Source organism: Aspergillus puulaauensis, chromosome 2 (genome assembly GCF_016861865.1).
Source record: "Aspergillus puulaauensis MK2 DNA, chromosome 2, nearly complete sequence".
In the NCBI taxonomy this organism is placed as follows: Eukaryota; Fungi; Ascomycota; class Eurotiomycetes; order Eurotiales; family Aspergillaceae; genus Aspergillus; species Aspergillus puulaauensis.
This window is the reverse complement of record NC_054858.1, coordinates 883,282-909,748: the sequence shown is the minus strand read 5'-3', so window position 1 is coordinate 909,748 and position 26,467 is coordinate 883,282. Positions and strand designations below refer to the sequence as shown.

General features: G+C 51.0%; 12 protein-coding genes across 12 annotated transcripts; 5 read left to right on the top strand and 7 right to left on the bottom strand.

The window, feature by feature from the left end:
• Positions 1-815: 815 nt before the first annotated feature.
• On the top strand, positions 816-2,478 carry APUU_20389A (SMP-30/gluconolactonase/LRE family protein; the record flags this gene model as incomplete). Its single annotated transcript, XM_041699024.1, has 8 exons — positions 816-992; positions 1,044-1,198; positions 1,259-1,452; positions 1,518-1,625; positions 1,700-1,909; positions 1,962-2,058; positions 2,126-2,205; positions 2,261-2,478. The coding sequence occupies 8 exons, from the start codon at positions 816-818 to the stop codon at positions 2,476-2,478; spliced, it is 1,239 nt and encodes a 412-aa protein (XP_041552151.1).
• A 359-nt stretch (positions 2,479-2,837) lies between these two features.
• APUU_20388A (SET domain-containing protein) lies at positions 2,838-4,541 on the top strand (the record flags this gene model as incomplete). The annotated part of the gene is made up of 6 exons (XM_041699023.1): positions 2,838-2,990; positions 3,110-3,703; positions 3,792-3,849; positions 3,911-3,973; positions 4,032-4,143; positions 4,220-4,541. 6 exons carry the CDS (start codon positions 2,838-2,840, stop codon positions 4,539-4,541), a joined length of 1,302 nt encoding a protein of 433 aa, XP_041552150.1.
• A 188-nt stretch (positions 4,542-4,729) lies between these two features.
• On the bottom strand, positions 4,730-5,800 carry APUU_20387S (uncharacterized protein; the record flags this gene model as incomplete). The annotated part of the gene is made up of 1 exon (XM_041699022.1): positions 4,730-5,800. One exon carries the CDS (start codon positions 5,798-5,800, stop codon positions 4,730-4,732), a length of 1,071 nt encoding a protein of 356 aa, XP_041552149.1.
• A 374-nt stretch (positions 5,801-6,174) lies between these two features.
• On the bottom strand, positions 6,175-7,146 carry APUU_20386S (uncharacterized protein; the record flags this gene model as incomplete). Its single annotated transcript, XM_041699021.1, has 1 exon — positions 6,175-7,146. One exon carries the CDS (start codon positions 7,144-7,146, stop codon positions 6,175-6,177), a length of 972 nt encoding a protein of 323 aa, XP_041552148.1.
• Positions 7,147-7,589: 443 nt separating this feature from the next.
• On the bottom strand, positions 7,590-9,214 carry PFA3 (DHHC family palmitoyltransferase; the record flags this gene model as incomplete). The annotated part of the gene is made up of 2 exons (XM_041699020.1): positions 7,590-8,965; positions 9,031-9,214. 2 exons carry the CDS (start codon positions 9,212-9,214, stop codon positions 7,590-7,592), a joined length of 1,560 nt encoding a protein of 519 aa, XP_041552147.1.
• A 717-nt stretch (positions 9,215-9,931) lies between these two features.
• On the bottom strand, positions 9,932-11,623 carry APUU_20384S (rhomboid family membrane protein; the record flags this gene model as incomplete). The annotated part of the gene is made up of 3 exons (XM_041699019.1): positions 9,932-10,003; positions 10,067-11,058; positions 11,110-11,623. 3 exons carry the CDS (start codon positions 11,621-11,623, stop codon positions 9,932-9,934), a joined length of 1,578 nt encoding a protein of 525 aa, XP_041552146.1.
• A 1,419-nt stretch (positions 11,624-13,042) lies between these two features.
• Positions 13,043-13,504, bottom strand: APUU_20383S (serine palmitoyltransferase small subunit family protein; the record flags this gene model as incomplete). The annotated part of the gene is made up of 1 exon (XM_041699017.1): positions 13,043-13,504. One exon carries the CDS (start codon positions 13,502-13,504, stop codon positions 13,043-13,045), a length of 462 nt encoding a protein of 153 aa, XP_041552145.1.
• Positions 13,505-14,770: 1,266 nt separating this feature from the next.
• APUU_20382A (putative C6 transcription factor) lies at positions 14,771-16,888 on the top strand (the record flags this gene model as incomplete). The annotated part of the gene is made up of 1 exon (XM_041699016.1): positions 14,771-16,888. One exon carries the CDS (start codon positions 14,771-14,773, stop codon positions 16,886-16,888), a length of 2,118 nt encoding a protein of 705 aa, XP_041552144.1.
• A 282-nt stretch (positions 16,889-17,170) lies between these two features.
• APUU_20381A (uncharacterized protein) lies at positions 17,171-18,436 on the top strand (the record flags this gene model as incomplete). The annotated part of the gene is made up of 1 exon (XM_041699015.1): positions 17,171-18,436. One exon carries the CDS (start codon positions 17,171-17,173, stop codon positions 18,434-18,436), a length of 1,266 nt encoding a protein of 421 aa, XP_041552143.1.
• Positions 18,437-18,880: 444 nt separating this feature from the next.
• On the bottom strand, positions 18,881-20,247 carry APUU_20380S (polysaccharide lyase family 1 protein; the record flags this gene model as incomplete). Its single annotated transcript, XM_041699014.1, has 5 exons — positions 18,881-19,219; positions 19,288-19,618; positions 19,668-19,793; positions 19,859-20,002; positions 20,054-20,247. The coding sequence occupies 5 exons, from the start codon at positions 20,245-20,247 to the stop codon at positions 18,881-18,883; spliced, it is 1,134 nt and encodes a 377-aa protein (XP_041552142.1).
• A 747-nt stretch (positions 20,248-20,994) lies between these two features.
• APUU_20379S (B3/B4 domain-containing protein) lies at positions 20,995-21,738 on the bottom strand (the record flags this gene model as incomplete). Its single annotated transcript, XM_041699013.1, has 1 exon — positions 20,995-21,738. One exon carries the CDS (start codon positions 21,736-21,738, stop codon positions 20,995-20,997), a length of 744 nt encoding a protein of 247 aa, XP_041552141.1.
• Positions 21,739-22,563: 825 nt separating this feature from the next.
• On the top strand, positions 22,564-24,647 carry APUU_20378A (uncharacterized protein; the record flags this gene model as incomplete). The annotated part of the gene is made up of 2 exons (XM_041699012.1): positions 22,564-23,499; positions 23,547-24,647. The coding sequence occupies 2 exons, from the start codon at positions 22,564-22,566 to the stop codon at positions 24,645-24,647; spliced, it is 2,037 nt and encodes a 678-aa protein (XP_041552140.1).
• Positions 24,648-26,467: the final 1,820 nt, after the last annotated feature.

Genomic DNA, 26,467 nt, shown 5'->3' with positions numbered 1-26,467 from the left:
AGCGGCTTGGGCGGGGGTTTAGTGCATTTTCAGCTTAGTTCTCAAAATAATAGAATTTTCTGTCAGGAAGAAATTTGAAGATTTTTAGAAGCATCAGCTACAGCTCCGAGGCAGTGTCGTTCAACGTCGGCTTCTTAAGGCCCTGAATTTCTCATCCGACCTACCTCGTCACCGACAGCAACGCGGACGCAAGTTAGATTGGCAATTGGCACTCCAAGCCGTGCTTAATTGAGTGTTCGTCCGTTTCGAGAATGGAGATCGGCGGAGAGCCCACCGGGCGGTAGACTGTAGATGGTCGGGAAAACTCCGGTTCGACCCCCACGCTATAACAGAATGAGCAGGTTGATGAGACTCGTGGGGACTGGGGAGGCTTCTTCCAGTCCTTTTACCCATTTACGAGGCGTTTCCTTCGAGATCGTCTAGTTGGCAATGCCAGGACAGAGCCAAGATGTATGTTTACCCACAAGCTGATGACGTCGGTATATGCAACCTAATCGACAGCCTTACTGAAGAAGCAATAACTACATAGTACTCGGATATGCAGACACAATGCTCGTCTTTTCCGACAGAATTGCCGAACACTGCGGCATTTTCTGGATTTCCCCAGATCTGCGGCCCCATCCATGCGGGGTATCGAGGCGGAAATATTAATGCTTGAACAAAACACGGATCTTGATCCAGTCAGTCTGGACGGACGGACATCCCCCGACCCTCTTTTCCGACTCCACGCTGCATCTTGCAGGGTCAATTATTGCTTATAAGTAGTTGTCTTCCTCCCCATATGGACTGCCCAGTCCACATCATAATCCTGCAATATGATTTCCCCTTTTGCAAAGGCCTCCGCCTTGTTCCTTCTGGGACAATCTGCTCTCTTCACCCCAGTGAGCTCTGCTGGTATTGAAGGACTGCCGCCTCAAGCACAGTTTATTGATCAGCGGACCTTCAATGTTCTGAACTCTACACTGCCCCCTGCGCAGTTTAATGCTACGACCGTAGGTATTCCTTAGACCTGTTCCTATTTGGATGTATTCTCATCTCTATAGACCTTTATACCTCCAGGCACGACAGAGGATTCCCTGGCTAAACGTCCCTTCCATGTCTACGACAAGGAATTCCTGAAGATTATCGGCAAGAATCCCACCTTGACACTCATTGCACAGACCGAAAAGGATCCCCTTTTCCACGAGGCTGTAGTTTGGTATGTCCTGTTTGAAAGCTACCTTGATGGTGAGATTCTGACCAGATAAACTCGGAACAGGTCCAAGAGCACAGACGAAGTCTTCTTTGTTCAGAATGCAGGCGCTAAGGACGCAGGTACGGGGTTGCAAAAGTCTGCCATTATCCAGAAAGTGTCCCTCGCGCAGGCTTCTGCTGTGTCTGATCGGACAAATGCCGTCGGACTTGTCAATGTGACTACTGTTCACCCGTCGCAACTGATTGCAAACCCTAATGGTATCTTTACCTGTCGAAACATTGAAGATCATAATGACGGAGGAAATAAAGCTGACATGTTCTAGGTGGTACAAACTACGGCGGGGGAATACTCTTCGTGACTGAAGGCCAGGGTGACAAAGTCGCGCCCGGAATTTTCCTTATGAACCCGAAGAAGCCTTATGCTACTAGGCGTATGTCACGACCCTCAGCGTCTCTGTTGCTCAAGCATCCCTTCTTCAGATATCAATGCTGACTTCCTCAATAGCCCTTCTGAATAACTTCTTTGGCCGTCAATTCAACTCGCTCAATGACGTTAACATTCACCCGGACAACAAAGACATCTACTTTACGGATACCATCTACGGCTACGTCCAGGACTTCCGTCCTGCCCCAGGTCTACCGAATCAAATATACCGATTCAACCCAGACACCGGGGCCGTGACAATTGCGGCAGACGGGTTCGTGCACTCAAATGGTATGGCAATATCTCGGCTCCAATGTTGGAATAGATGTCTAACTGCGCCCAGGATTCACCTTCTCCCCAGATGGCAAGCGTGCCTATGTCACGGACACCGGTATTAGTTATGGTTTCTATGGATATAACTTGACTGACCCTGCCTCTATGTAAGCATTGCTCGCTTTGCAATCACTTCCATAAGAGAATAGCTAATAAATTCTAACACCGTGGCAGCTACCAATTTGACGTCTTCGACGATGGCACCCTTGGCAACCGCAAGACATTCGCATTTGTCCACGCTGGTGTCCCCGATGGTAAGCATCCACCCACCCAGCCCTCCTCCAATATCCTGCTAATTACTTCTTCCAGGAATCCACTGCGACTCCGAGGGCAACGTCTACGCTGGAACTGGAGACGGTGTCCACGTCTTCAACACTTCAGGGAAACTAATCGGCAAGATCTATGTCGGTACTACCTCAGCCAACTTCAATTTTGCTGGAGATGGACGCATGATCATTGCCGCTGAAACTGAACTTTACTATGCCACATTGGCGGCTGGGGGAAGTTTTGTTGAGAGTGAGGTGTAATTTAATCGTACAACATTGTATATAAGTTGACCTAATCTTGCCACGGAATATATAGTTCTAACCTAAAATCTTGTTGGCTCCGAACGGGACCTGCCCAAACCGTAGGTAGGTAGTGGATGAGGGGCAATAACCAATGAGAGACCATACCTCTTGAATAATTATAATATAATATACTTTCAATTGATTAATCTTTTTTTTATTTTTTCCACTGACCTGACCCAGACAACAGTTAAGCTTACTAAATACCTAATGACTAAGCGAGATCAACAAAACAGTCACGTGCCGTGCTTACAACAGCGGATTGAAGCGAAAGAAATGCAAGAATCCCCATTCTAATTCTTTGTTTAGATATTGACCAGATGGGCAAGGCGCCTACAATGGACGACTCACCAGGAGAAGAACACGCTGCATTCACGCAATGGGCCGTGTCCCACGGAATCAAGATCAAGGGCATAGCTCCAGCCCGATTCCCCGGCCGGCGACTAGGCATGATCGCGACGCGCGATATAGAAGTGAGTATGTCTGTCTTATTTTCATATTCATATTCATTTTCATATTCTAGTTGAATTGGCTGCTGTAATTTGCTTTGAGATGGAATGAATTGTGTCCTGATAATCTAACAAAAATCTAGGAAAATGAAATCATGCTCTCCATCCCCGTCTCTCTGATGCTTACAATCGACTCAATTCCGGAGTCCTTTGTGTCCCTGTTCCCAGCGGAGACATCCATTCATGGGGTTCTGGCTGCGTTTTTGACGCACGGGGATCCGGGGCTTCTGGCGGAGTTGGACGCCTGGCGCAGTGTTTGGCCCGATTGGGCGGAATTTGAGAGCAGCATGCCTGTCTTTTGGCCCGCACGGTTACGGCGGTCGAATTCTTCTGTGGTGGGAAGAGGCGATAGTGTTTCTGAAGGCCTTACTTTTCTCCCACCGTCTATATCGGGCTTATGGGATTCTTTTGAAAAGTTGGCCGGGCCAGAAGACTATGAGTACGAGACGCGGTACCAGAATCTCCTTGCCCAGCAGGAGAAACGGCTGCAGGATGCATGGAAACATGTTCTATCCGTATTCCCAGAGACGGATTGGAAGGCTTTCGCGTATAACTGGGCCATTATCAACTCGCGAAGTTTCTATTATGTTTCCCCTGGAAAAGACGAGCCTGAAGATTGGAATGATGCGATTGGAATGGTTCCATATGCGGACTATTTTAATCATGTTGATGATGCGGTAAGTCTCTACCCACTATTTCGTCTCACCTCTTCATCTCTTCTAGGAGTACAAGGGAGTGCTGGTGCTAACAATGCTCGCAAAATAGGCCTGCGATGTTACATTTAACGGGAAAAAGTATACATTCAGAGCTACAAGGCGATATGGTTCGTATATACAATTCCTACGGCCGAATTCCTATCCCATCACTAACAATGTGGGTTACAGATAAAGGCGAAGAGATATACATGAGCTATGGCTCACATTCGAATGATTTCTTACTTGTCGAATGTCAGTTCCCGATTTACTCCTTCCAGGCCCCATGTAACTGAAATTAATATGTATATAGACGGCTTCTATCTCGACAACAACCCATCCGACGGGGTATACCTCGATGATATCATTCTCAAGGACCTTACACCCTCCGAAAAGGAAGAGCTAGGTGGGCAGGATTGTCTTGGGTGAGTACCTAACTTTACCTAATCTCTATCCCACCGTACATCAATATGAGATACATTTCTGACACAATTCGAATAGGAATTTTGAAATAACAGCATCCGGCGCAGACACGAATACCGTAGCTGCTGCGGGACTAAAATATATGGACCGGCAAGACTGGCGGGAGTATGTTGCGGGGGCTTCTGAAAAAGGGCTAGATGCGAGAAAAACTGCGGATATTATAGGTGGCTGGGTTGCAAAATACCTACAGGAATGCGAGGTGACCATTAATTGTCTCTCAGAAGGGTCTACCGAGTCTGAGGCCGAGAAAGAGAAACTTGATTCGATACTCGCTCGGTGGAAACAGATACAACAGCTCTGCGAGACTGCTGTAAATGCGGTGAATGCTATAGCTCAATAAACTACGACCGTGTTTGCCGAGCATAAAAATTATGACATGTTGACCTAGAAATGTGATTCCGTGTTGAAGAGGTATGAGGCTAATAAGACAATAAAGCATAAAGCAATATGTAGGGCGCAATACCGACGGAGACGAATGTTCATTAGGGCAAGAATAAAAGCAACTGTGGACAACATAAACCCATGCATTTAATGATAACCCTTCGTTTTGTCCTCACAGAACTCCCAAAACTGTTCCGCTTTTCCTGTTCCACCGACATCCTTGACTCTCATCGCATCCCTTAAATGGGGAGCGACGGTGGTATGGATGCGACCCCAGGGAATAACATAACATCCGTTGTTCTCGAGGTTGATATCTGGCGACAGACCGGCGTACAATTCAGTAAGGGCAGCCAGATTCGGGCTGTAGAGCAGTGGCCACCTGAGGATTTTTGACCATCTCGAATTTCTCAGGAGATTGGTGTTGGCAGCACCCGGATTCATTGCGACGCTGACAATGCCGCGTTCGTCCCCATACCGACGGGCGAATTCAGTCGAGAGAAACCAGCCGCCCACCTTGGAATTCTGGTAGTTGCGGGCGTTATCCTGGGGAGTATTGCGAATTTCCGCCATGACGATGCCATCGAGAGGTGAAGACAACTCAGCAACTTGGCTGCTCAGCCAGACTACTCTCACGGCGCCTGGGAAAGAAGGTCCATTCAGGGCGACAGCTGCGTCGAGAAGAGGGATCAACATCTGTGTGAACAGGAAAGGACCGAGACAGTTTGTAGCAAGTTGAAGTTCAAACCCTTGCTTCGACAAGGCGCCCACAGGCGGCTGAGCAACGCCGGCGTTGTTCCAGAGGACATCGAGTTTCGATTCCTTTGCCATAAACGTTTCGGCGGATTCCTTAATGGACGCAAGGTCGTCAAGATTGAGAATAATATAGTCTATTTGGCCATCACGCTCGCCGACAGTTGCCTGAATATCTTGGACAGCCTTTTTTGCCTTTTCGTCTGTTCGCCCGGTGATGTACACGGTGCCGCCTCTGGCGTACAGGATTTTGGCGAGTTCGAAGCCGATGCCTGAAGTGCCACCGGTCACAAGGAATACCTTTCCTTTCTGAAACGGGATATCTTTCTCAGTGAATGCAGGGGACGGAGGAAAGAACTGCGACAATTGGGAACTCAGTTTGTAGGTGGGCGATTCCAGGGTAGGAACTGCCTGGCTGGGCTTCTTGAGCTGAGCGTCTTTCACGCGCCTGAGAAGAGAGGGCGCCATTTTAGACGCAGAGGGGTAAGTATGATTGAGGGAAGTTCGAGCAATCCGCAGGAGTTAAAGAGGAGAGAGAGCTTGGGCTGAAGGGGGCGAGCATCGTAGGATACAATAGAGAAAGCTCTTTCCGCAAGTCAACGAGCGCGCAACTGCAGCAGTCACGACTTGGCCAGTCAAGGAAGGAGGTGTCGGTCGTTCCTTCCTCTGGCAAAGCCTTCGGTCCTGGTCCCGAAGTATAGGACTTTTGCTGAACACTGCTGGGGGATAGGCCTCCCTAGTCTCAGAAGAAAACATGTCAAAAAATACATTCCTAGCTACCCAGTTCAACTATTTATCAAACGCCCGCTATCTTATCCAACGCGATCATATCAAAACACAATCTAATCTTCGACGTTGACAAACCGCCGCAGAATCATCAGAATCAGCGCGACCAGCACGCCGAATATAGCCCGGTCCAGCCATGGACTATCCTGCGAGGCCACTGGCGCGGGCTGAGCTGATGCCCTAGTAAGGGTCGGTCGTGGCTGCTGTTGTGTGGCGGCTGGCGATATCGGTACCGGTGCTCGTGTATTTGCAGACACCGGTGCTTGGGCCGTTGTTGACGGAGGTGCAGCACTCTCGCCAGGCTCACTTGGCACGGATGTATTCGTGCTCTTTCCCGCGGCGTCTGTTGTAGGTCCATCTGACGGCCTGTCCGTAGCAGCATTGACCACACCATCAGCAGATGCAGTGGCGGAACCATTCTCTCCCTCCTTTGCCTCGCCCTCACCCTTCTCCTTCTTCCCAATCCCAATCCTCAACTCCTCCGGCACCCCTTCAACATCCTCCTCCTTCTCAACATCAACTCCCTGCTCAACACAGAATCCCCTCCATTCCCTCAAAACTTCCTCATTACTCCTCCCCCCACAAACCTCACAACACCACCCGCGACTCATCCCCGCCCACTGCCGTCTAATCTCATCACTCACCCCCTCCAACCCTCCAACCTGCCCCCTCGCATCCCCTTCCATAAAACTTCTAATCGCAAGCAACGCAGTCCTGATTCCCCACGCCGGCTGCCACGACTCTTCATGGTGCCCTGATATACTCAAGCAGATCTCGCGGTTGACTTCGAAGCGGCCTGAAGGGGTAAGGAAGCGGAAGGAGGGCGGGCGGAGCGGGTACGTGGCTGGGAGAACGATGCGGCCGTGGTAGATCCCTCCAGCGTAGGGAGATGGTGGTGGCGGACCGGCGAGTGTAAAGTGCCAGTCGAAGAGGTTTGAGTCAGAGGTTGGGCCGGCGTGGAAGTGCGGGGAGGGGGAGGAGGAGAGCTCCGAGGCTTCTTTCATGAGCCGGCGGAGGGAGCGGGACATGTTGTATTTCTCTCTGATTTGTGTATTCGGGTATGGGGTTGGTATGTATTGGATGGGTTTTATGGTGGTGTTTCCACTGATGTGTTGGTCGGTGGTCGGTGGTCGTGGCGAGATAGAGCTTGTAGGGGCGTTTGTTGTCGCAACGTGGGATGACGATTATTAAGAGGGGCACGACAGTTCCAAGACCAGCTAGGATAGCGCAAATTACAAAGAGAGGTAATTGAGCGAGAGTTCGCGAAGAGAGATGGTTTGGAGGGGAAGAAAGGAAGATAAATGAGAGTTGATGCAAGCTGGCGGAATCGGATTGATTGCGAATACCTGAAGTGATGCCTGAAATCCCAGGCACAAAACCAATCTATGAACTGACAAACTCCGACCAGAACAACCCTATGGATACAGAAAACAAGCACAATTTTAAACGCCCGCTCACAAAATACATATATTTAGTCCCAGTCCCGCCAGTCATCATCCCGTGAACCTGTATTTACCGATCCCTTGCCATGGCTAGGAGTGAGGGTAAAACCCTCGTCATCAAGATCATCTCCATAACTGCCTTCACCCGGCCGCGGCCGCGGAGACATTGGCGGAAGTGTCTTCATCGAGACTCCTGTAGTAGGCCGATCTGGATCACTCGCACTGGCCAGATACTGGTCCGGCGTGCGTCCCTGCGGCTGTGGAATATCCGTGCCCAGCCAACTGCGACCGTTGTTCATGTTTCGCAGGTACAGATCCCGATCATGCTGTCGCTGTTCTTCGGCCGCTTGCTCGCGGCGCAGACGTACCCGTTCTTGCACCTCCAGAAACCTCGGGCTCGGCTCCCAGTCCCACCCATTACCTGTTGTCGTGGGCTTCGGCAATAACCAATATAGAGGCCTGTCGCCAAAGAGATGCAGCAGATTCCGCTTCCAGCCTAGGTCGAACGCATTTGGCATCTTTTCGTTGTCGAGTTCCGATAGGTAGTTTTCGTACCGGTCATGCTCGCGTTGTCGCTCTAGATCGGCGTACGAGCGGGACAGGGCTTGTTGCGCGGGTGTCATGTTCTCCGATCCAAGTGTTGACTCTTCGCCTTCCTCTGGCCGAGTCACGCCGGGTATGGCATTCGCGTGTGCATCTAGGATCTGGTTTCCGTAGTCTTGCAGCCGACCGCCGAGACTGGCTTGGTGTTCGTCGCCATTCCGAGCATCATTGTTGCCAAGTAGGCTCTCGTAGCGGTGGCGGTCCAGCGCTTTCCGCAGCGGCGAGACGTACCGGGTTTTCTCTAAACATTCTATCGTGGTCATACCACGAACAGCAAGGCTGATATGCCAAGCCGTGAACCCCGTCAAAACCAATCCAATAATACCGCCGAGAATGGAAAGCAGCACAACATTCACTGGGAGAATGCCATCCATATATTGGGTGTCATTGAACACCTCCGTCCAGATCCAGAGAGCCGACACAGCAAAATCCACCCAGCAAAACAGCGATGTATAAATAAGGAAAAGAAGAAACGCCTTGTAGTTGTGCAATCCGACGCAGGTCGCCAGCCACGGACAGTGATGGTCCATCTTCAATACACAGCGTTTACATGTTGAGCAGTGGTGTGCCCGGTCAGGTTTCGGACACTGACATTTCTTGCAGAATCGTGATCCTCCTGTCGAGTTCACGGTGAAGGAGGTATACTCTGGCAGTTCGGTGATCGGTAACGCGCTGTACTGATGTCGGTCGTTGCCGCGCGCGCTATTCCCCAGGGGCGAGCCAGGATCGGTAAAGACGGCGGTTGTATAAGATATATTAAGGCCGAGATAGAGGACGACTCCAAGAATCGAGGTTGGTAGTCCTACAACGATAAGAGCCCGTCAGCATGCGGTTTACCATATACCCCAGGAGCTCATATTGGCTTACCAATCCAGGGACTACTCGTAGGTTTCAAACCAACGCTAGCCTCGACATACACAGCCCATGTTGTCAAGCTATAGACGAATGCCAACGGGAAGTAAGTCGCGGCCATGCAACAGTATCGTTCGCAGCGCATAGCCCAAGCCTTGGACCGGCGCTTCGGCCACGACGGCGACGAGGGTGTCGACATAGCCAATGTGGCCATCACAGGTATAGAAGTGCAACCAGCGTATAGGTGGAAGGGCAGAAAACGATGCGCGACGTGGTTACAAAGGGTGCGAGATCATTGCGTATGTTGCATTTGACGGTAATGGTGCGGGGAGGATAGGCAGCGGCGAAAGACAGGCGAAAAAAAGAGCGTCAGCGGTTCAAAATAATTATTGGTGAAACACGCTGCGTGAATCCGAGAACGATAGAAGAATAATGTACAAAAGCGAGATGGTCCGGAAAAGTCGAAGGAGAAAGCTGAGAAGGCTCGAGGTGAGCTCACATTATTGAGACGGTCTTGGCCCAGATCGTGATGATCCCGGAATTAGGTACACCGCCACAGCCACGCGGCTGGGGCGCAGCTGATATGCTAGTCTCAGAGCGCTACGTATACAATGTCCCACATTGAAGAACAATTACTGAGTGTTGCCTGGCTATTGTTCGTGTATTGTCCCCTTGTTATTTTGGGACTACTATTTGTATATTGTTCATGATATAAACAAGCTTAGGAAATTCGCGGTTCCTGAACCCGCCAATAGCAAAACTGCCAGTCCCTTTAACGCCCAAGATATGGTATGGAGGTTCGTAATGCTAATGATATATGGTACTTGGCCGATTCACCCGGCTTCATGAAATAAGAATTATGGTGGAAGTGGGGGATAGAATGCGTAGGTATAAAATCAGTATACATGCCACAACGCTAATTGGGGGAATTGGTGGTTTTCTGGGTGGTAGGGTTCAGATTTCCTTGTTCGCACCAGCCATTGACGGGCTATTAAAAACAGAATAGTAATTAGCGGGGTTCAGGGATCCCAACAAAGGCGCGGATACTTACCAGACAACTGAATCTGTAGCACCAGGAGCAATTTGAGCTCGGATACTTGTAAAAGTTTATGATGAGCAGGATGAAGCCAATAACAACGGCAACCAACGCGCCCAAGCGGACCAACCACCAAGCCCACCATAGAGGTTTCCGGCCGGCAAAAAAGCCCTTGGGGCTGTATTTGCTGAAACCGCCATAGTTGGAACCATCCGCCTTGTTTGCGGCCGGGTCGGGGTTTTCTGTGGCAACGCCGCCGCTCATGGCGACATAAGGGCTGCGCGCGAGTCCAATACGCTCACGCAGTGCATTCGGAGACCTCATAACGCACAGTCCAAGCGCAAGGCCCATGGTGAATCCGCCAAGATGGGAAAAGTTGTCCAACCCCGGCAGCAGGCCCAGCACAAAAGAGACTGCAATACCGAGAATCATAATGATAAACTCCACCCAAGGGCTCTCACGATCCTTCCATCCGTAGAGAAGATCCAATATGAAGAGCGCGAGAATTCCGAAAAGCGCACCGGAACAACCACTAGACGGTTCTCCCTGACCGGCGTAGTTCCCTCCAAGGACGAACCCCCAAATTCCGCTGGAGAAGTATACCAACCCATATCGCCACCATCCTATCATCCGTTCCATATCCGCACCCATAGTCATTTGGACCAGGAGGTTAAAACCGATGTGAATGAACCCACCGTGAAGGAACATGGGGATGATGAAACGGTACCACTGATTCGGGGCAGGCTTATCGTCGAGAGAACCGTTGGGTACTGGGTTCGGAACTCCGCTAAAACCGCACAGTTCGGAGAGTGTACATGCCGCCTCAGTACTTGTAGTATTCGGACAGGGAAAGAAGAACCCGTTGGGATTGGTATTGTTCTGGACATGAGGGACGTTCTTCATGCAAGGGGCATATCTCGCACCCAAGTTGATTTGGACGTATGGCGATGGACCGATCATCGGGTTGAATTGCGGTTTCGTTTGGACCGGTGTCCCAGTAAGTTGGGCTATTAAGTTAGTTAGACCGAACCTGTCTATACACTCCGCAAACGACTTACCAGCTTTTACCAACTCGACAATAAACACAATAATCTGAGCGGCCGTTAAAATATAAGTGACAAAAGCGATCTTCTTCTTGAAGAAGCCCTTTTTCTTTTTCTGCGGAGGATGCGTCTGCGTTTCCATCATGGCAGGGTCCGGCGCATAGTGAGTGGGTTGCTGCATCCAAGGCTGACCCGGAGGTGGATGGTCGTATGGAGGCTGATTGTCGTATGGATTTGCGGACTTCAGAGGGATATTTTCTGCATACTGGTCGTTCTCATTTATCCTCCCTCCAGCAACATATGCCCCGCTGTCCGAGCCGATGGATTGCTGGCTGTAACGAAGGTGATGCGGATCGTGGAGATCATCTGGAGACTGGTAGTAAGGAGCGGCGTTGTGACTGAATCCCACGGGACTGGGGCTCGGACGGGGTGAGGGCGAGACCCTGTTGAACGACTCGGTGGGCGGTTCGTGGTGGTCGTATGCAGGAGGGTTACTGTGCGCGCCGTTGTAGTAGCCTTGGGCGGCCATCGTGACGGGTCGCTCGCGGGCGGCGGCAAGGGATGGATTTGATGGTCTGAGAACCGTGCCGGGTTGAACAAAGAAATTGCCCGGACTCTATCGGTTCAGTAACAAAGGTAAGAATACGAGACCGCCGTGTTGCGGTTGGTGGACGGGCGCCTCAGTCGCTCAAAAAGACAGGGGCCTCAGCTCCCACTGGAATAAACAACTTCCGAGGCTGGAACGGGACCTGAACCAGACGAGCGAGAGACACCACGCGGAACAGTAGCGCGAGGGTGAAGTCGAGACAGGATCCGATGGCAAGCAAAGAAACGAGTGCCAAATAGCGAGAAAAGAAAGCGACAGATGGAAAGACAAAATGAAGCAGAGCAGCGAAAGAAAAAGAGAGCGTGGTCGCGCGGTCCGGCAGTTAGGCAGTCGTTTTGCTGGCCGCTATTTTTGGGATTTGGGGTGCCGATCCAGCGAGCTGCGTCAGCATCTTCGCTGGCAGGAGCTCCATCACTCCAGCCCTGCGTGCCAGCCTAGGCCTGAAGTGGGTTTTGGAGGCTCAGCTTTTGGTCATGGTCCTAATCAATCTAGCAATGGACACGGCTGAGCATGCCGCGGACTCGTGGCTGGTGTTGTCATGATTCATTTATTTTTATCGCCATTGTGGCTGAGGCTCGTGTTCAACTACAAACGATCCGACGGCCAAATTCGACTTGGCATGGCTAGCAACGTCAAGTCGCGGACGAACTACAGAGTATGAAGATCTATAGCCTAAAACGCGGCACTATGCTCAATGGCTGGGTGATATTTACAATTATGCATTATTGTACCTTATCCGACCTCTAACAATAACCCCACTAATCCAATATGGCGGATCTGCACTATACATCGACAACCACTCGGGTATACAATGTACACCGAGCAATCATCGTCGCGACCCTCCTGGTTCGGCCGTTGAATCCAAGGCACCGAGACATTAAACAAAACAGGAAAAAAAAAAATAAAAAAATAAAAAAAGCGGAGGGGAGGTATCGAAAAAGACGGCAAGCTATGCTTCTCGGTAGGCGAGCAACTGCACCAAGGAGGCCGTTTGAAGACGCGTTATCTGTCATTATATTCGGGGAGTCATTCTCGCGGTATAAGCCGGTCCCTCAATCAAGTCATTATAGCGTGACGAGTCCGTTTCGTCAGCTGGGTAATTCTAGGAAACAACAATTGCGCCAAACTCCAAAATGTAGCGAACGATAGTGGGGTACTGCGCAAGACGCGTCAGTTAGCAGGCGGACTACCGATCACTTCTAGAGTCATATAGGTATATACCTTCCATGCTAAACCCGAGTCCGGAAAAAAAAAATTAACCAGATACGGGGCGGAACAAAATAAATAGTCAAAATCGGTGATGCGTGCCACAACAGGCGGACAATCATGCATAAGTCCCACTCATGACGATGCTCTTTCGGAAGCAAATGGCGGTGTTGAATTTGCGTGTGTATCCAAAATCCCCAAGGCAGCTCCCATCTCTTCACTGCTCTGGCCGGTCAACAACCAGACGAGACGAGACAGCTTCTGGTAAAGCAAGGCCGGGAAATACACCAGCAAAGCCCAGAGCAGGAGACTGAGAAAAACGAACACAAATGTGTTTGCGACAAGTTTTTCTGCTGGTGTCATGACATAGAGGCCGAAGGTGACCTCGTACCGGTAGTACTCTAGGCGTACGCGGTCCGTGGCGCGCTGAAGGATATTGCGCCGCGTCTTGCGCCTGGTATGGCTGCTTGAGTGACATGTCGCCGTGGCCATGGTGGAGGAATATTTGTTTATAAGCTCATCGACAGCGGCGGTGCCATGGGAGGAGATGTGGGAGGAGGTTGCGGGCGTGTAGAAGGACTGCATTTCGGTTGCCATTTCCGCGTTGAGAAAGGGCGTGGCAGCTCTAGAAGCTGGTCGCACCTCCCGACTACTGCTTGATCTCTGTGTACCCTTTGCCTTCCCCTAACTTGAATTAGGGGCATTACTTTGTAGTCCACGACGAGTATTCTCCCACCCCCTAGAGCTTGGTGTGGTCGGATATCAAGCACTCGGCGTACGACAGATTATTCACAGGACGGGGCTCAAGCAGTGAGAGATACGCGATTCGATTCTTAGGTGCTGCTAGAACCGGATAGTATACGAAGGTCCAAAATTCCCGTGGAAGATGAGAGCGAGGAGAGACAGCAACTGCGAGCAGTAAAGGTACGAGCCGGAGCAGCCGGATAGCCCGGATAGATCGATCGACAGTCGGTCAGGGAGTAAAGGCGCAACGGACTGGGACTAACGAGCTCACGGCGCTGCGGGCAGAGGGGTCTAATATACAAGGAACGCCGGCAGCGCAATTAGGGAAGAGGAGAAAGGGATGGACGAGAAGGGGAGATGGAGGGAGGGCGGAAAATCGGTAGGGCACGGATCGAGGAAACGCCTTGTGAAAATCAAGCATATGCCGGATCGAGAGGTAGATTTACTCTTCATGGTATAGTCGCAGGAACTAACGCCTTGTTGATGGAGTCCAGGGCGAAAAAAACTCTCCGCTTGGGCCGAACTTGCTTGATTTCTCGAGTCATCCAACTTGGAACGGCCCTGGCATCCCCCAATCAGCGGCCGCTAACGGCGTCGGCTCAACCGGCAACTCCCGCAGCTTCAAGGATGGTTGGCCACAACTACCCAGGTAGGTAGTCATCCTGAATGCGCAGTAGAGAGTTCCGGCTTTCAGTTTGACAGGGGGTCAGTGCTCGCGGTTCCTGGTCGTAGTCCCCGTGGCATGGTCGTTGACTCGTTGTTGATCCGGGGTCGTGCAGGGCCTACTCCGGAGTAGAGTTCAGGTACAAGCTTGGGCCTTTCGGTTGGAACCTGATTCAGTCCAGCATAAGATTTATAAGGGAAAGTGGATCATCGCAAAACGACCCAAAAATCGGGTGGCTTGGCTCTTCAGCCTTGCTTGGCCTGACATCCCTGCCATTCACCAGCGCCGAATCAGCTGATCGCCAGTGTGTACATTAGTCATAGTCGCCGAACTTTTAATTTACCATCATTCTTCCTGCGTATACCACTTCTCCCGCATGCCAATGTAGGAAATCCTTGCTCGGTATCTATGAATTTAATGTTTGACGATCGGAGCAACGAGGCTCTACGGACTTCATGATCGGCAGTGCGGCACGAACACCGATGGCTGCTACCAATGGGCCAGGCCCAGAACACAGTGGGTTCGCTCCCATTGCTCCGGCACCCACTGCCCAGCCAGGATCGGATCCCGGCAACTCGAGCGCTTCATCGGGCCCAATGCCAAGTGCCTGTCAGACCTGTGCGAAGCGAAAGGTCAAATGCGACAAAACTTCGCCGATTTGTTCTAGGTGTCGGAAAAGCGGGCGAGAGTGCATTTACCACGAACCGAATTCGCGCCATCGCAAACGAAAACTCAGTCTCGATACCCTTGAAAAGCTCGAAAGACTAGATCGATATGAGCACCTTTTGCAGCAGCATGGATTGCTGGACGCCGAGACATCGACGTCGTCCAAGGAGACACCGTCTGTGTGTCCCGCGGACCCCGAAAAATCGAGAACCGGCCAGCTTTTGACCCGCCAGGGAAGGTCAAGATATATCGACAGTCATTTCTGGTATAGCCTGGAAGACGATGAGATGCAACACGTGTCCGATGAAGAAGAGGACGAAACGCTCCCAGGTTGCGCTGGCATCTCTAGACCTGTAGTATTGGACCCTTTGACCGCCGCCGCCTTCATGGGCTCGGGGCAGAGCCTTCTTCAGCACCACCCAAACCACAAGGACGCCCTGGTGTTGTGGAATATGCATACAGAAAATGTAGAACCCATATGCAAGATCCTGCACATTCCTTCTGTCACCAAGATAGTTGAATCTGTGTCACAGAGACCTGAAACGGCATCAAAATCCGACGAGTGCTTACTATTTGCGATTTACTACGTCGCGGCGTTTTCAATAACAGAAGAGGAGTGTACCGATCAGTTCCGACAAGCGCGTTCTACCCTGATGCAGCGATATCACTCGGCTGCACGACAAGCTCTCGTGAATGCGTCTTTCCTAAAGACAACTGAGATGGCTGTTCTTCAAGCTTATTACCTCTTCCTTCTATCCAGTCGCAATCTGTACGATCCGCATACGTATTATATTCTGACTGGGGTCGCAGTTCGCATAGCGCAACGCATGGGGTTACACCAAGATGGAGACAAACTAGACCTGCCACCATTCGAAGTCGAAATGAGACGACGCCTTTTCTACCAGATTTTCCCACTTGATGGTAGAGCAAGCCAGTCTGCAGGCACCGCCATGATGACACTGCCCGAGTCTTGGGACACTAAGCCTCCCCTCAACATCAATGATGATCAAATTTGGCCGGGAATGACCGAGAAGCCAGTCGAGCAGAAGGGCGCGACAGAGATGATTTTCTGCCTGTCACGCGCATGTCTTGGGCAAAAGCTGGCTAGGGCCGGAACCCCGATCAACGGCGGCGCTCCTCTGGGCTTTCCCAATCACCGTGAAGCAGAGAAGGTCATCAGTGAGGCGGAAAGCGAAGTCGAGGAGAAGTTTATACGCTACTGCGATATTGTAAACCCGCTCCATTACCTCACTATCGGCCTTGCCCGGTCGGGAATCACAGCCTTGCGCCTCAAAATCCGGCTCCCAAAAATCAGGAACCAGACTGCTACTGACGCCGAACGGAAGGAAATGTTTCAGCTTGCGCAGAAGACTCTGGATACTGATGCGACTGTCCACTCGCATATCGGAATCAGCAAATATCAATGGCACGTCAGACCATTCTTTTTGTGGGGTACGCGAGACTCGTTCGTTTTCATCCTGACCATGTTATCGAAAAGGCGCGATCTGCTTTCACCCGTTGAAGTTGAGACTGCCTGGAAGAGTGTAGCACAACTATACGAAAACCATGACGAGCTGTTTGAAAGTAAGCAAGCGCTGTATGTGACTCTCCAACGCCTTGCGCTCAAGGCCTGGGTTTCCTATCAGCAAGACAGCGGTGCCACAGAGCCAGCCTTCATTGCAACTTTGAGGACTCTGCAGGGAACAAGGGAAAGTAGACAGGTGGAGCGTCACAGAAATTGCGCGGCATCATTAGCTTGCCTGGGGCATACGAGCGGCACAAATATACTACTTGGCAGTCCGTTGGAACAACCGAGTTCCGGAGTAGACTGCGGTCTAGATTTCGATGTTGACGATTGGGTATTCTGGGACCAATTGATGCAGGACCAACAGGCGCAGGCAAGCTAGTAGCTACTTCGTCCTAACTTCTGAGTGTACCTTACCTATAGTTCCCAGGCTGGACTACTGTTGCTGTTATTGGTCTGTTGCTCGGGTCTTGGCGACCGAAACTCGGGATCATGAAGCCCGACCCGCACGTCTCGCCCAATAACCAGCCACAGCGCCTCGGGCCCTACAATCCGAAGACGCTCGCCTACTGCCATATATTGCATCGGCCCGGGGGCTTGTTCTCTGAGAGAATAGTACTGGGATTGTCGTCGCTATATTCCATTTATCTCATAGACCATCGGTATGTCAAACCTGAGGGTTCTCGTCGTGGGGGCATCCATCGCAGGACCAACGGCAGCCTACTGGCTCGCCAAAGCCGGCGCAAAGGTCACAATTATCGAGCGCTTTTCACAGATACGCCCAAATGGCCAAAATATTGATATTCGGACATCTGGCGTCTCTGTAATGCGGAAGATGCCCGGGATGGAAGAGGCAGTACGAGCAAATACCCTGCCTGTCGAGGGCATCAGCCTCGTCCGCGAGAACGGCACGCCCTACGGAACCATCGCGCCTACAGGGGATGCTAATCAACAGTCTCTCATATCTGAGTATGAGATTCTCCGTGGTGACCTAGCACGCATTCTCTTCGACCTTACAAAGACCCACAAGAACATCAAGTATGTTTTCGGCGAACAAGTCTCCTCTATACAGCAAGATGAACGGAGTAACGGGCCTGCTACGGTCGAGTTTATGAACGGATATCCAGCCACGGAATACGATCTAGTTGTGGCCTGTGATGGCGCCACATCACGAACTCGCGCTATGGGCCTTGGTTGTGGTATCCGGGACTATATACACTCACTAAACTCCTGGGTAGTCTTTTTCTCCATAAAGAAGGACTTGCTCAATGGGGGCCAAATAGGAGAGGCATACAGTGCCCCTGGAGGCCGCTTTATCTGCATGGGATCCGACTCATCTGGCATAACCCGCGTTGCAATGATGGGTATCAACCCACGCAACGCCCACGAAGCCGCAAAACCATTCCGTGAAGCCAACAAACTAGGAGCCGATGCCCTCAAAGAATACATGGCCCAGTACTTCCGTGGAGCGGGCTGGAAGTGCGACGAGGTCATAAAGGGCATGCTGGATGCGGATGACTTTTACGGGAGCGAGATGGTCCAGGTCAAGCCGCCGGCTCTGCTTAACGGGCGGTTTGTGCTGGTTGGCGATGCAGGATATGCATCCGGTCCCACTGGTACGGGCACCAGTCTCGCCCTTACCGGTGCGTACATATTAGCCGGTGAGATCTGCAAGAACGGGAGAGATGTACCGGAAGCTCTGAAGGGCTACGAGGAGCAGATGCAGCCTTTCATTAACGAGATGCAAAAGATTCCACCTTTTATACCGGGGATACTGGCGCCTCAGACGGCCTGGGGTTTATGGCTCCGAAACGCTTTTTTTGCATTTATATGCTGGAGCAGGATACCGGCGCTCTTTCAAAAATTCTTCGGCGCGTCTTCTGCCCATTCGGATGATTATAAAGTGCCGGACTACGAATGGACGGAGTAGGGACAGAGTGGATGCTGTATTATATTAATTTTCTTTTGGGTGCTCTCATCTCTGTAAGTATATATTACTAGAACCGTCTTCTAGTCTTTCTATTGATTTCCGAGGCCTGGCTACCTACTACAACTTAGGTACAACGCAGTATGTACCTACCTATCCGTCTTACTCAATTGGAAGGAGCGATAGATGTCACTTGTCAAGTCCATCCCGGTGCTCTTTCCTTCTGAGGTAATCGAATTAGACTCTATGCGGTGGTTTAGGGAAGGTGCGATGGAGGGCTAGGGTTAGAAGGAACGACCTTTCAAGTTTCTCCATTGCACTTTTCCCGAAAAGCAAGACCTGATACAGCATTCAGGAAGGAACGATGGACGTCCAGCTCCAGCCAATTTTCTAGGCACTTATATACGACAGCCAAAGGTTCCTTGCTCAAATACGAATATTCAACCCTCACAATTTCCCCTGCCCCGCATTCGACGGGACATTGCTCTGCGCAACAGTATATGCCTCTGCACTGGCAATGTTCTTTCCCTGGAAATTCACCAAAAAGCCCGTATCCGCCTGGCTGAATGTGCCCGAGCTGCCGAATCCGTTGACTTGGCATGTATGGCCCAGGTACGTTGAGCAGACTTGATTCGTGTTTGAATTCGGCGAGGTAAACAGCTGGCCGCTGACGGGGGATTCTACGACCGTGGGGATGTTCTGGAACACGTTGCCTTCTGCGAGCACGTAGCCGCCAGAGTCGATCTCGAATGCGTGGCCGGAGGAGTCGTACCAGTAGTTGTTTACCTGTGGAGGAGAGCGGTGTTAGTATGAAGACGGTTCATAGATAGTGAAAATAGGGGAAGGATACTTACCGCGTGAAGAAGGGTATTCGCAGCGACCTTAGGGCTACGACCGCTCATGTGGTAGATATAGTTCCCCTTCAGGGTAACCAGGTCGTTTGAGCCGTCCAAGTAGATGCCCCAGTAGTGGTACCCATCGCAGGTGGCGGAGTACGAAGTGGTGCCGTCGAAGTAGGAATTAGAAACCGTCACTCTGTTCGAGGCGCTCGTTCCCAAGACAAGATGCTGGCGGCCAATGCGCGCGGTCGTGACATGGTCGATCCAGACCAGGTCGGCATCGTTGAGGGTGATTGCGTCTCCGCCCCAGACATATTTGGGGTTGAGGTCTGTGATTGCAACGTTTCTGGGCTTGGTTAGTTATTGCTGAGATAGGATGGGATGGAGTAACCTACTGGATAATGACGTTGCTTGCACCGCTCACAATCCGAAGACCTTTGCCCTTGATAACACCGCTGGAGCCTTGGCCTACAAGGCTTTTGTTGGATTTGACTGTAATGCCCAGCACTCCGGCATTGTCGCTGTTGATCGCCTGCTTAGTATGTCGTTCCCGGCTGTACAGTTAACAGGACCAGGGGCGACTCACTAAGTAACGGAAGCCGTCGGGGCATCTGGTTGATAGTTCGTACACCAGTCATTCTTATTAATCGCAAGTTGACAAGCAGATCCAGTGCCCCACGGTGCGCATCCATTCTCTGTTGTAGTGCCTTCAGTGCCGGTGAAGTCGAAACTGGGCCCTGGTTAGCGGTCATACAGCACACGGCGTAGGGTTGATGCATACGTCTTGGTTAAGATAATTACTCGCGCTGAGCTATCTCCAAGATACGAAACCAACTCGGCAGTGGTCTCTGGATACACTGGAGTCGCACTACCTCCACCAGTAACGCCCTTTGCAAAGCCCTCCGCAGCTCCTGTAACCCCAGCGGCGCTGGTGCAGGTAGCAACAGCCAGCAGAATGAATGCACTAAGCCTCATCTTGAGCTGATACAATTTTTGACTTGGTGAGAAGTATGGAAAACCGGTGATAGAACTTCCAGGAGGCAAGTCTCTTTTATAATTGACCCTCCGTAGCATCCACATCCAATACGGAGAACAGCCCCGAGTCCGCTCACCCGGTGGCGCCCGCCGTCATTACAGCAAAGCCTTGGACAATATAGATATATTAAGAGCGGTGTTGTTGGTACTCCTCACGGCCCACCTCTCTCGCGGTGTATATAGTGCATTGGGTCTAGCCCCGGCCCCATCGCCTTGATTGGCGCACCGGAGAAACATCGCATCATCCTTGCTTCTATCCGCCGGAGATTGGGCTGAAGAATGTCGACCCGCCCGTCTGGATAGGTGGATCTGCTGAGACGAGAATCCCGTGGAGTTAGGCTGCAGGAATTCTGGCAAGTAGATGAAGCCATCACATGCGCTTCGCATGCAAGCCTTGACAGCCGGCTCGGCGGAGTCTTGCTGAGAGCCCTAAGTTTTCCCTGCCATACACGCATGCCCTTCCCCGCATTACTGGCTAGACTCATCACAGGCACATTTAAGCGTTTAAGTCAAAATTGTGCGACTGACTTGATAACCTTGGCATGGGCATCTAAGATCGTCGTCATTAAAGATTGCCTCTACGAACTAGGGCTAAGCTACCCGATGCTAAGCCTACGATCTGCATTGCTTTTAACCATTTTACCTGTTCTATGCAACGTCATCAACAATATTTTCTTCTGTATCAGATCACAACTTCACTTCGTCAGTCTCTCCCGAAGCACCAAGAATTCTATATGCCGCCTGCACTTCCGTAGAAAGACCCTTCAGCGCAGCCGCAAGCTCCTCAGCAGCCTTCACCAAACCATCATCCCCAAGCGGCTCCAACGCATCCAAAATAAACAACACACGCCGACTCTCATCCGTCAACGCCGTCCGCGGACCCTGCCTCCAATTCCACCTCCGACAAGTAATCCCCGCCCCATCACACCAAATCGGCTCCCCAGGCGCCGCGCACTCAGTTTGCGGCTCGCCCCCAGAAAACGTCTGAAACGGTTCATTCCCAGTCGCACGAACCAGAAAGGGCGCACCCTCGTATTTATCCAGATCCTCGCCACCCAGCGGAATCTGGTGCTTCACCGATATCGCATTGTAGATGTCCGTTAACCGGTTCACGCGCGGGAGACCGCCACCTGCTGCTGCTGCTGTGACGCGTCGGGATAGCGCTTCCAGACTGTTTCTTGTTTTGTTGGGTTTGGCGCCGAAGGATTTGTATGCTTCGCGCCATGCGGCGAGGTGTGGGAATTCGGGTATGGGGTGCTGTGCGAGCAGTTCACGTACGTGGGTTTCGGCTTCGAGGAGAAGGGCTTCGCTGGTTGTGTCGCTGGGGCCTGGGGGGATTCCATCTACTACTAGGAGGAGGGCGCGGTAGTCGGGTCGGAGTTGGAAGATTTCCGGTGCTATGCGTGCAGCTTTGAGGATCTGGGCGGTCATTGCTATTAAGGTGGGGGATTTCGGAGCTGGGGATTTAAGAGAGAGAAACGATGAGAGTCGATATAAAAATGACAGACTTGAGTTTCGGGAATTGAAAGGTGGATGGGCAGAAGCGCAGATTTGTTCGTCTTATAGAGAAGCCCTAGTTTTATAGTTTTATACTGATGGTTCTGTGGCAGACCCACTCCCGTTAACTTCCTAAGACAGAATGGTCCCTGCGCGTGGCCGCCACGCGGGAAGTAAAAAGAGCGAATGCTCTTCCATAACCACAATAACCATTAGAATTTGGAATAACTTTAGTCATATCATCGTATTCTGATTTCCTACTATTATAAACTCAAGCCAAGCATGGGATCATCAGGGTCCACGTCACGTGGCCAACCACGGATATGAGATCCGCATTTATACTGGGCTTCTCGTGTCCACACACGACGTGGGATGTCTAGATATATTTGAATTGAAACGAGGATAGTTATAGTGTCTATACTTGTAGGAAGGATAGTCGTATGTAATAGTCCAGATGAGCTGGAGCAACGCGCGAACAACCCAATAATTGAGCGAACTAGCGCTGCTGTGCATTGATAGCTTACAGAGTTAGTAATTGAGTTACAGGTTATGGATCCTGGTGTTACTCTGAGTACACCGCATGTTTGGTGTATCTTGATATGTCCTGTAGAATGTGTTGTGCAGAAAACGTTTCTGTACCTGTGATGTCATCTGCCCCGCTTCAACCGCCAAGACTGATGAGCTGACGCAGCTTCGACGACCAGACCCTTCATCCTCCCCTCCTCTCCCCGCGTTGCCACTCTCTTCATCTCATATCCCATGTCCTCCATCAATCAGTCAATCCCAATGGCCGAACAAGACCCTCTTATCCAGGCTCTCCCCCCGGCCACCGACTACCTCACCTACCTCACCTTGCTCGAGTACCAGTTGACCCCCGCGCGTCTGCCGATCCTCCACAAGCTCCTGCAAGATGAGGTTCTCACGACGAATATCGGCTGGGACCTGGTAAAGATCCTCCTCCCTATGCTTCCAGAGTCCCAGGAGTGTCTGAAAGATGTCGCGCGACTTGGGAATCCTAGAGAGGTCATCTTACGCGTATCCGACGCTCTCATGCAGCTACACCCCGCCGAAGACGAGGAGGAGGACACAGACAAGCAAATGGAGAAGCAACTGCAGGGCGTCAACCTGAGCAACAGCAATGAACATGCAGAGACAGGGAGCGTCCCGCTTCACGTCACCAAATTCAACACTCTCGTTGCGATGCTCTCGACCCTGCACTCGCGAATCAAGACCAAATCGCCCAGTCGGTTCCTTGCAACGTCTCTCCAGGCTGCGCTGGAAGCATACAACTCAATGCCGACGAATGAGACCACCATCGCGCTTCTAGAATTCCTCAGAGATGTATCTCCCACGAAGCGACCTCCGCCACCCCCGAGGCAGGTCAGCGATTCGACGGTGCTGCGCGTCGCCGAAGCATCAGCCCCGGATCCCGAAGCGGAGGTCACATCCGCTAGTCCGGCTCGCGACGAGGAAAGTGCGTTGACTAGGCGGTTCTTACAATTTGGGCTGATTGAGCTTCTCAAGTCATATCTCTTGAGTTGTTCAGGTGCCATGGACCCAGGAATGTCCTGGGGCATTAGGATGCAGGAGAAGCTGCATCCAGAAACGCGCATGCCGGGATCTGGATCACCTAGCAATGTCTACGTGGAGAATAAACAATTGGGCGAGAGGGATAGCATAATTGCAAAGATTACTGTATGATATTTTTCGTTTTCTGACAGGCCGTGTACTGACTCGAATAGGCACTTTCCCAAGACTTTGGCCTGACCGACGCAGAGCTTTTGAAGGTTGTCACACAAGCGCCCGAGACACAACCCCAACCGTTAGACTTTGAAGAACATCCGAAGAAGGCAGAGGACATCCCTCTCGAAAGACACGCAGCTTTACTATTACTCGCCGCCCGGGCAGCGGTCGCGCAGCTGTTCTCCTCTGGAACCATTCCTCCGATCAAGGTCTACCCCGACCTAGCCCGTGTTTTGGATAACTTCGTTGGGAATTTCGGCAGTTTGGATGAGGTTGCCTTCGAGCAACCGGAGGTACTCCTTGACTCGCTCCTCGCTCTCGCCGTCCTATCCCTTAAAGACCCGGTTCCAGCACCGTCAGATGAAAAGGGGTTCACAGACTTTGTCATTTCGTTGACAGCGTGTACCGTTCGCCAAACGTACAGTACAGTACGGAGGCTTCCCGAAACTGTTATCCACGCCAACCCCTCTCAAATATCCCGCTTCAAGATCATTCGGAAGGTGTTAGAGGACGACCACTATCGAACGATCAAGGATAGGGCAATTGACTGGCTCAAGAACGAGATCCTAATGGCAGCCAAAGAACCTTCAACCTCCGGGTCAAGCATATTCCTCAACCCCCATTACTTCTCCGTCGTCTTCCCCCTTATCTTCGCCTCTCCCTCTCTGGATATAGATATATCCTCTGACCTATTGACCTCCTGGGTCAAATTCACGCAATTACTCAGCCCATCAATCCACTCGGCGCTTAACCTCTACTATGTCCTCATATCATCTAAACAGCTCCGCAGTCAATTACAGCTAGAAAAGACCTACGCCTACTTCCGCAGCCGATTCCTCGACCCGGTCAAATCAACCTGCAGCGCCTTCATCGCTGACCAGACGGAGAACGGTGGCGACGGAAAGATCGCAGCCTCAGTGGGTGAGGACGCAGTCAAGATCGGGACAGCTCGGTCTGTGAATCTGATTCTCCATGTCGTGGAACAAGTCGAAGACGCAGTGAGCGAAGCCTTTGTGTTGGGAGACGCGGAGCTGCAGGAGCCTAGCGCCGATGATATTGCACGTGTGGATGCGATCCGGAAGGAGACAACTGTCGAGTAACTGAACTGCCCGTGTAAATAAATCATGTGTTTAAGAATCGTATATGTATGACTGAAATGAATTTATGAACTACATTGTTCGACCTATCCGTTACCTAGGTAAACTCTTAGGAACCCCCGTACCCTGATCAGGTAGCTATCATGAGCCAGTTGCTTGTACCCGATTTCGTCCATACAAACTGGGCCGCCCCAAAATGACAATTGTACACTACATCGTTTGCCCGTGACCTCGCTTCACAACTAAGGTCGATAGACCTGTAGAGGCCGAGGCGTGTGAATACGCCCTTCCCTTCTTGCAGCACCATAAACCCCGCCCATCCGGTTAACCGGGTACACATATCTAAGCCACGATCATTCACTGAACCCGAGTCCAGCTGACTCTTAATATTTTTATAGATAGATTAAGTTCCAGGGTCAGTACACACGTGGACTTACGAATTAACTAACGACTTAATTCTTGTCAGACTAGTCCGTAGTTTACCGTAAGTAGATGGAAAGACTCTATAGTACTAAGCCTAGAAACTACAGAGACACATGAGAAAAGTCTTTGGGTATATTTTTCATTCCAGCGTGACCTAAGAAACCTATCCTGTTCAAGCAAAAGTACTAGGCACCAAAGATAATAAAAGAAAAAAAGACGAAAGACGTTCAAGAGGAGATGGATAAATCCTAAGTAAGAGGGAAGAGAAGACATGACATCCCCAAATCCTATCCATGCCCAACCGGTACCAGGGAGCGTAGACTTGAAGCAACAAGTAACAAGCAACGGGAACAAATTGCAGAGAAGGAGAATTGCCGTATCCAATCGCAATCACAGTCGAGGTAAGAGAGGTAAGGTATTTGAAGAGAAGTTTTGCTTGAAGTTCAAAAGGCAGTCGAAGCAAATCCAGTTCGTGACCTGAATGAAACTTGCAACAGGCCTCAGCGAGAGCAGGACAGGCGTGCAGCACATATCGGAAACTGAGGAAAGAAGAGCCAGAGGGAAGGAAATTTGCGCCGCTCGATGTGATCGACCCGTATACATCCGCTCGGTTCTTCATTCCCTCATAAAATGAGAGGCGGTATATACCATGTTGATGTGATATATACTGGTGATTATGATTTTTTTTTGACGATTTTCTGGCGTTTTTTTTTTTTCCTTCATGGTTCGCTCACGGCGATGTTTGTAGGGCGCCTCGCGCGTGTCATGGTTTATGTGATTCGATGGATACTTGGCAACAATCTTGATATATGCGCAAGGCGAGGGTGCGTCGATGGTTGAGGGAGATATCAGATTGTTGCATGATACTGGTGGACATTGAACTTGGCTGAAGGACAGGATTCAGGGCGCGGGAGGCGCGGGCTACCGGGTGATTATCTACATAATCACACAGCCGGAGCCGGGAGAAGCTGCATCAGATGAAATGTTAGACTCTTTATATCTAGGATACTGATAGATAGAGGGAACAGGAGTGATGAGGATGTGGCATGCATACCCTTAGTGATTGGAACGGGGGTGTTCTCGATTGGGGACATTTTGGTAAGTTGGTTTGGTCTTTGCGTCAAGCAAAAAGATTGTAGAGCAGTAATTGTAGTGGAGTAGTAAACTCGGGCTGTTTGTGATGATGAAAAGAAAAGGATAGATCTGGCTGAGGACAGTGGGATATTTATACCCATTTACATCTGGTGGCAAAGTGTGCGGGCTTGTTATGCGCGTGAACGCTATCCTGACACCCAGAAAGGGCCAAAAGGCCAAGCATATCTCGAGCTGAATGATTCAAGGTGCGCGTGGAGGGTGGGGAACAATCACCTGGCATCTGTGAATATGGTATTCCTTAGGAG